The sequence below is a fragment of the Pleuronectes platessa genome, chromosome 8, assembly GCF_947347685.1.
Source record: "Pleuronectes platessa chromosome 8, fPlePla1.1, whole genome shotgun sequence".
NCBI classification, from domain to species: Eukaryota; Metazoa; Chordata; class Actinopteri; order Pleuronectiformes; family Pleuronectidae; genus Pleuronectes; species Pleuronectes platessa.
Genome location: NC_070633.1, coordinates 10,091,181 through 10,099,245, shown reverse-complemented (window position 1 = coordinate 10,099,245; position 8,065 = coordinate 10,091,181). Strand labels below are relative to the sequence as shown.

The following is an 8,065-nucleotide window of genomic DNA, read 5'->3' as shown; positions in this document are numbered from 1 at the left end:
AGATTAAGCTCTGTAGGTTTGTCTTGAAGAGTTACATCCGAGGAATTTCCTGAGGCTGAAATACCAAAACTCGTTTTACCTCAGTGGAGTTGATGTTCACGTCAGTCGATGCTCGAGTCAAATGTTACAACATTCACATCTAAAGTATATCTTTCTAAATCATAACAACCAGCAACGATTCAGTGCAGCAAGTGTTGCATTGGACCACAGTGAGTTCTGGGCCTGCACATCACATTCCACATATGGAGCGCATTAGGACGTCAGCCTGGTGCACTGCTCCGCTTTAAACCAGAGTCTGAAGTGATTTGTTTTCGTGGACGTCCCTCCACTTGTTGCACTGCCGCTTTGACACTTCAAATGAAGCTTCAACTTGATGCTTTTAAAAGTTAAAATTAACTCAAGTCAAGTACAAAGCAAATCTTTATTATTACCATGTGCAGTCTAAACATACATCCATTCTTAAGTACATGGCGATTTCATGTGGTCTCACTGTTTGGTGTGTTCCAATTAAATCTGAACAGCATGAGGAAAACACTTCACCATCAAACGTGATACTCAGCATCGGACTATTCGGAGATGATGTTGACAGTCACGATCGTCTCACCCTGCTGGTTTTTGGTTTTACAGACGTAGTTTCCAAAGTCGATGGTCTCCATGTCCTCCACGGTCATGACACTTTTGGAGACCCGTGTGGTGTGACCCATTCCCCGGTTAACCAGCCGCCAGGAGGTGAGGATGTGAACGGGACGCAGGTCCTACACAATACAACAAACATGGCTGCTGTTTAATCTGCTATCGAAAGTCAGGGCAGAGAAATGAATCATCAATCATGCAAACTGGAATAACAGTTCATCAATAACTAAACAACCTAACTTTAAAGGTCTAACGGGTTTTTCATCAGAATGATTATCACTGTTACAACTTACAGCTAATCACCTTGTGTTACTTAAGTTATATGAGACAATCTGTCAATCACATACAGTTAGGGTTGCAAAGGGGCGGAACATTTCCGGTAAATTATATTACTATATATTAGCATGCTGATTGAGGATAGTTCATCTGTTCATCTAGCCTATTTCTATTCATTTATCCATCAATTGTAAAATATTTTTACAGACGATTCCAATTGTTTGGCTAACTATATCTCAAGCATTGCATTAGTGTTTTTTTACAAACCTTTTTCTCATCTTATTCTATAGAACAATTCCACGTGCACTATCTCATTTGTGGAGACATTTCACCCCAGCCAATTTAGAAGGAAAGGCTGTGTACATTTGCAAATACTGTGCAAAGACCTATGTTAAGAATGACACAAAGATGCAGAAGCATATAGTCAAGTGCCCAAAGTTTCCTCAGGGCTCAAATCAGCCTATGACAAAACAAAATGTTTATATTTATGTCTGTATATGACAAGGTTAATACAGTTAGCATAAATTACCCACAACATTTCCAGTTTATTCCTGTTAATTCCCGTTAATTCCCATGGAAAGTTTCCAGTTTGAATATTCCCGGAATTTTGCAGCCCTACATACGGTCGACCTCTCAGGAGTTACACATTCAGTGGTTATAATTATCAAGTTGCATTGTTATATAAATATTTCATTCGGCTGTGGCTCAGAGCGGATCGTCCACTAACAAGACGGTTGGCAGTTTGATCCCCGTCTCTCCCATTCCACATGACGAAATGTCCTTGGGCTAAACACTGAAGCCTAGATGGCCCTTGACAGTGTGTGAGTGTTGTATGATAAAGATGCTGCAGACGCACTTTATGAATGTGTGTTTGAATGGCAAAGCTGTAAAGCACTCTGAGTGGTCATCAAGACTAGAAAAGCTCTATATAAAAACTGCCCATTAAGCATTGATTCTGTCTTTAACTTATATCAACTTAACTATACTGGATCTGCAGATATTCATTTCATTTGAAGACACATACATTAAATATGTTCATAGAATAGAAAACTTTAAAACCTGAAACCATTTGAAGATGTAAAAGACATAAAAAACAGAACCGTCACTTGGTTCGTTAAATTAAGTCTTTATTTTTACTATTTTATATCTTAATTTGTGAAATCTTTCCAGTTAGCAGTGTATATATAATCTCTTATTAGTGGTTGATAGTTGGTTGTCTTGGGTTTCTACCATCTGACACAGAGTACTGTTCGTCTTACCTGACCAGGATAAGACCACACGAAGCTCACGTCCACCTCGGGCTCCCCCAGCACGGTGCACGTTACGTTCATGTTGTCGCCTCCTCTCACAGACTCTGGAGATGACTGGAGGCTCACAAACGGTGGACCACTGGGAACTGTCGGCACACGAGAAGGCAAAGGAATCTTTTATCGTGTCTCGTTTACACAGAGAAGTGTATCTATGCAGTCTGTTGGAGGTTATCGTGATATCAGCTGGTGTAGGCAACATGTAAAAGTTGATGTAGTCAAACACTTAGTCGTCACGGCAGTTCAATTTACCCTAAAACATCGTTTCAATTTCCTCCTTCCACTTTGTTAAACCCAGACTGTTTCCATTTCAGCTGGCGTGCGTCCACAGTAAGTGAGCGGAGCAGCGAGGGGCGACGAGGCCTCTGACAGCTCTGAAGTAAATCCTTTTTCCTGGAAGCTGACTAAGCAGTGCGAGAACCTGACTCATGACTTGAGAGGCGTGAAAACGCCTCTCACAGTGGTTCCTGGTACGTTTGGTAAAGTGACAAGTTATATGTTTGTGTTTGCCAGTCAACGGTTCAGGTAAACTGTTGGGGTAGCATTACACAGTGTGTTACTGTATTTATGAGCACATTGAGGTGTTGTGTGATTGCTGTGCTCCTACCCTCCACGTAGAGGAGCTGGTACTTGGTGGAGATCTGAGGAGTCCCCTTGGCCACGGCCTTGCAGTAGAAGACTCCCCGGAGCTCCAGATTGGGCTTCTGCAAGACGAAGCCCCTGGTCGGGTCGTAGGTCACCAGGGTCTCGTTGGCTGGGATCTCCTCCGGTGGGACTTCTCTGTGCAGGGTCACCTTGGCCTGTGGGTCGGTCACACGACACGGCACCACAGCAGGGAGGTCCGGGCGCAGGTACACAATCTCAAAGTGGATGGCGGAAGGGACGAAGAGGTTGTCTTTGTCTTGTCGGACAAAAAAAGTGGGCAAACAGTTACCGGCACATCAATGCCTGTGTAAAGATGCAGTTGTCTGAGATTGAAGTCTTCGAAATCTTGCTGTCCCCTGAAAGGCGACACTTAACTCTGATTTGAACTGATAAGGGTCTTGAAATGTTTATGTTTGCATTGCGAGGTATTCAACATCTTCAGCAGCTGTGTATTGATACAAGCCGAGACATTGAACCTCAGTCGACTAACTCATTGAAAAACATACCTCAGCTTTTCAGTGGAATATATTTTGGGTTTCAAACAGAAACAGATGTTCTACAGCAGGGCTGATCCACCATGTTTCCTGGAGATCCACATTAACATATTTTCACTGCAGCACCGTAAGACTCAAATGACGGATAAGTATCTATAAATTCTACTTTAAGAAAATGCTTTCTTTGTTTATTGTTAACCCAATAGTGATTGGGCTTCATGGGAGTAGGTGAGTTGATGTCTGAATTTAGATTTACTCCCATAGCCTCGCACTGGAGTGTCATGTGATGGCAGGTCTTAACCATCATGGGTCAGCATTGACTATCAAACACACTCAGCAGTCATGTCAACTACATTACCGGTAAACATAAACATTTTTAACTTTTCTCAACACATAAACATACTGTCCAGTCAGAGCAACCATCTAACCGATTGCTGTAATATTGTCACTATAAATTCGATTTTTCTAGAAAGATTCATATGTAGTTTCCCCTGTGCCGACTAGCAGAACAAGAGGCACATCATTATTTATTTGGAGTAATGTTGAATCCACCTGATTGATGTAAGTCCAATATTCAGTCTCTTTTGGCTCTGTTTTGGGTCTCTAGCAGCTCCAAAGAGAAATATCGGACTTCCTGGCAGCGACATGTGCTGTTGTTGTCCCCAGCTTCTCTCTGAGTGTGTCTGTGTGCAGGTTGGGTACACAGGGTTTATCTGAGCTTTCTTATGTGTGTGATTGCTGGACATAACAGGCTGTGCTAAACAATGAGCTTTGAAGCTGAAAGGCTCCAAAGAGGTGAGGGGCTGTGGCGTGTCAGCTGGGGTTTGATTCCTTCAGAGCCACTGTTTACCTGTGCAGCTTTAAAACAACATCCCTCATTGACTAAATGTGACGTTTACATGTATTTAATCACCTGTGAAGTAGATGTATGAGACATAGGAGCGGTCGTGGTCCTTCTCGCACTCGGTCCCGTCACACATGATCACCCAGCAGCTGTAGGCCCCAGTGTCAGCAGCAGAGGGGGACGTCAGGATCAGCTGACTGTACTTGTCGCTCTGCTTGATGCTGGAGGCAGGGAACAATAACATAAGACCCTTGCATTCACGTCAGCTTATGGCCTGACATTGAGCTGATGTCTTGGTGCAGCACCTGAGACGTGAGTCGTTGAAGGTGTCCAGGTAGGCCGGGTAGGACCATCCAATGTTGCTGCCTTTGCAGCGCAGCTCCATGTTCCTGCCAGGAGTCAGAGTCGCGGTTGGACCCAAGCGAAGGAAGCGGCCTTTATCCAAGACCTGGGTCAGCAGGGACTGTCCTTTGATCACTCCATCCTTAACTTTTGTGGGTCGCGACTTCACCCGTTTCCCTCCCGGCCTGATGCGGTTGTCCCCTGCCTCTTTCCTTCGCTTGGCTTGTTGGCATTCACCTGGATACACCGAGGCAAAGGAGAAGAGTAAAAAAACAGATAAAAACGAGGTGTCATTTGCATGTCTCATTCCTGGCAGGCTGGAAGTCGGTGCTCAGTAAACTCCTCTGGTTCCCCGTGTTTCCTCCAGCTGCGACAACAGGAAGTGTGAAATCATGTAGTTACTGGCACAAAATGTTCAGAACAACCTTTGTTTCAGACTATCAGTGGGCACAGGACACAGAAACCAACGGGAGAAACTCTGCACTGTGGACTTTCAGGGTTTGTTGTTTTATTCTTGAGTGCAGCATTACTGAGCACTCGGAGAGAAGGTCAGCAGCCAAGGCCACTTAATTAGAAACGCCTGTGGTTTGCCTCAGATCCAGTGAGTTTGAGTAGCTCTGCAGAAACACTCTTCAAAAACTTCATGCAAACCTTCAGCAAACTGTAGATGCATTGTGGAAAATTCCATAGAGCAGATGTGTGGTATTTCATCTGCCTGGAGACAAAGAGACTGACTGACGAAGTCTTTATCTCTGCTGTTTTTAGGGAATGCACCTCCCACTCTATAACCCCTCACAGGATTTACACATAGCAGATTACCTAATCGCCCCTCTACCTTAATTTTACACTCTCATGATGAAATCAACAGATTCACTCCGAAATCTACTGGGCAGACATGGAGACCTACTCACCGCTGTGGAGCTCCAGCCAAAGCAGTGCCAGACAGAGAAGTGCCCAGGACTTCATGGTGTGCTGATGGGATGCTCAGCGGCAGTGACAGCTCTACAGGGGCCGCAGGGATGAGGGGAGGCTTGCTTGGTGAAATGGGAAAGGAGGTCAGAATCGAAGCGTCGCTGGATCTCTGCAGGCTCCAGCTGCCCTGGTCAGATTTCCAGCTTCATCCTCCTCCTCGCACGCAGAGAGGAAAAGGGAAAATAACTTTTAAGAGAACCTTCTGTTTTCTCTCCTCAGACCCAGAGTGGAGTCTTTGGACACATACTCGGGAGCCCTCTGCTGGTTCTGTGTGGTAACTGTGCTGCCTTTTTAAAAGGTAAATCCACGCAGGCTGAAGCGGCTGCCCTGGAGGGCTTCATGCCTTCACATGTGTTGCTCACCGTCCCAGGCAATGATGTCACTGCAGGTGTTCAGAAGCTCTTTACGAGGAACATGCTGTGACATAACTCAGGTTACCCACATTTTTTTCATACCTACATTATTGTTCGAGAATGCTGAACAATAATTTTCGAATGCAGATTTACTGTTTCAGAGGAGGGCGGTGCAGTGGGGCTTGGCATTGTCACTTCACAGTGAGGAGGTCCCTGGCCAACATAGACACGGGGAGTACGTGTTCTCCCCGTGTCTATGTTGGCCCTGTGATACACAGGCGATCTGTCCAGGGTGTACACCGCCTCTCAGTAATCTTAACAGGGACTGGCTACAACCCTCAAAGGATAAGCGGTTTAGATTATGGATGGATGATGGATGGATGAATAACAAAGATGGCAAAAACAGGATGTCAATCGAACAGCTGCACGTTCTCAGGAAGTATTTGCTTTCTATCTGACAATGAGATTAAGCCACTGGCTCATGCCACCTAAGTGGAAATGTGAGTTCTTTGAGCTGGGCAATATTACTCAAAATAATCAAGGTACTAATCTTCAAGATTAATAACTATCACATTAAATGCAAACAAACATACTAGGGATATTCAACATCTTGTCCTATATCCTTTAATGATTATATTAGGTTTAACAGTAGATTTTTATCTTTGTTCATTTACATATGGACACAGAAATACAGAAATAAATAAATGTGTGTCAACAGTGTCCCCTGGAACCAGCCCTATGTTTCCCTTTGACCGATCTTCACCATAATCGGAACACAGGTGTATCGTGACCAGTCATAAAAAAAAGTCTCAAGGGGCATTATGAAAAACGCAACAGGAAGCCGGTTCTATCTCACACAAAATACATGTGTGTATCAACAGCCCACCCCCCAAAGATATTCATATGGTATTAAGGAATGGGCGTGGCAAAATAATTGACTATCGCCCCCTAAAGTGCAGCCCCGGCACTACGATTTGCCGACATTTTGGCCTTATTGGCCGACATTTTGGCCACATTACACATTTCTACTTAGACGTACTTGTCCCAGGGCTTTCATCAGCTCAACTTCAAATTGAGATGAGTGTCATCACAACAAGATGGAGATACAAACTGACCCAAAGATTGATTTTTCATCACACCATGTGACTGTGGCTTGGCGTCAAAGTTTGATGACACTCCATCAAAACACAAGGTTCTGTATCTCGGACATACATGGTCCAATCAAGTCCAAACTAGACATGTAAGACAAGAGTCCTGGCCTGATGACATCTACACAGAAATCATGACTTAAAATCACAGCGCCTCCTGCTGGCTACAGGAAGTGACATGTTTTATACTTTGACGAACTGCTCCTGGCTGCTTTACAATATTGTACAGAATAATTAATATGTATAATTATTTCCACATAACTTCACTTCAACTACAATTGAGGGGAATGCTGCTGTTTCTACCCAACTAGGCTTACATTTATTTGATAAATGTGGACAGTCCACTGTGTACATAAAAAATATACAATTTACAAATGAAAAACATAAAAAATAGTGGCTCTGCATTATATATTTAATGTAACATAATAGTTACATAATAAACATTGGCAAAAACTGCAAAAAATGGTGTTCGATGGGCCACGCTTATCATTGACGAGATTTTCTGTCAATTAATTATTGTCAAAACAATAGAAAACCGTTTGTTTTTTTTTAAAACAGAGGACAAATTTTGGTCAGATGCCATAACTATGAGGACATTTTGGCTGTTCCTCACAAATTCAAAGGACTGTTGAAGGTTAATAATTAATTTTAAGTTTAGGGTTAGATTTAGGTTTAGGTTAAGGCCCGAACTGACTCATTTACCTGCTCTGTCCTGTCCCCAAAAACTAAAACCTGAGAGCCCGTCATATGTGGACTTGTGGGGCAGATGCAAATGTTGATAGTGGGGAGTAAAAAAATCCAATACCAATATATAAGCACAGTGATTTTCAACCTTTTTTGAGCTGCGGCACATTTTTTACATTTACAAAATCCTGGGGCACACCACCACCATGGTTCCTTGGGGTCTTAATGAAATGTCTGTAACATATTTTGGTCAAAATACCACAAGGATAATTTAAAACAACACCTTTTTACCCTGTCTAAAACAGATTGACCTGTTTTGAGTGCCAATAGTTACTCCCGCCGTTTACCCGCGCTTCATTGAATTTCT

At 43.4% G+C, this 8,065-nt stretch overlaps 1 protein-coding gene across 1 annotated transcript; it reads right to left on the bottom strand.

The window, feature by feature from the left end:
* Positions 1-402: 402 nt before the first annotated feature.
* On the bottom strand, positions 403-5,735 carry pdgfrl (platelet-derived growth factor receptor-like). Its single transcript, XM_053428929.1, has 6 exons — positions 5,453-5,735; positions 4,505-4,778; positions 4,269-4,420; positions 2,824-3,117; positions 2,169-2,305; positions 403-755 (listed from the first exon to the last, which is right to left on the bottom strand). The coding sequence occupies exons 1-6, from the start codon at positions 5,505-5,507 to the stop codon at positions 567-569; spliced, it is 1,101 nt and encodes a 366-aa protein (XP_053284904.1). The 5' UTR covers positions 5,508-5,735; the 3' UTR covers positions 403-566.
* Between the last annotated feature and the right edge of the window lie 2,330 nt (positions 5,736-8,065).

Excerpts from the sequence above, each read along its gene's own strand:
- pdgfrl (XM_053428929.1), bottom strand. The coding sequence starts at position 5,507 with ATGAAGTCCTGGGCACTTCTCTGTCTGGCACTGCTTTGGCTGGAGCTC. Across the intron at positions 4,421-4,504 it reads TTCAACGACTCACGTCTCAG|CATCAAGCAGAGCGACAAGT; the intron begins GTGCTGCACCAA and ends CCCTGCCTCCAG. Across the intron at positions 2,306-2,823 it reads CCAGCTCCTCTACGTGGAGG|TTCCCAGTGGTCCACCGTTT; the intron begins GTAGGAGCACAG and ends GTGTGCCGACAG.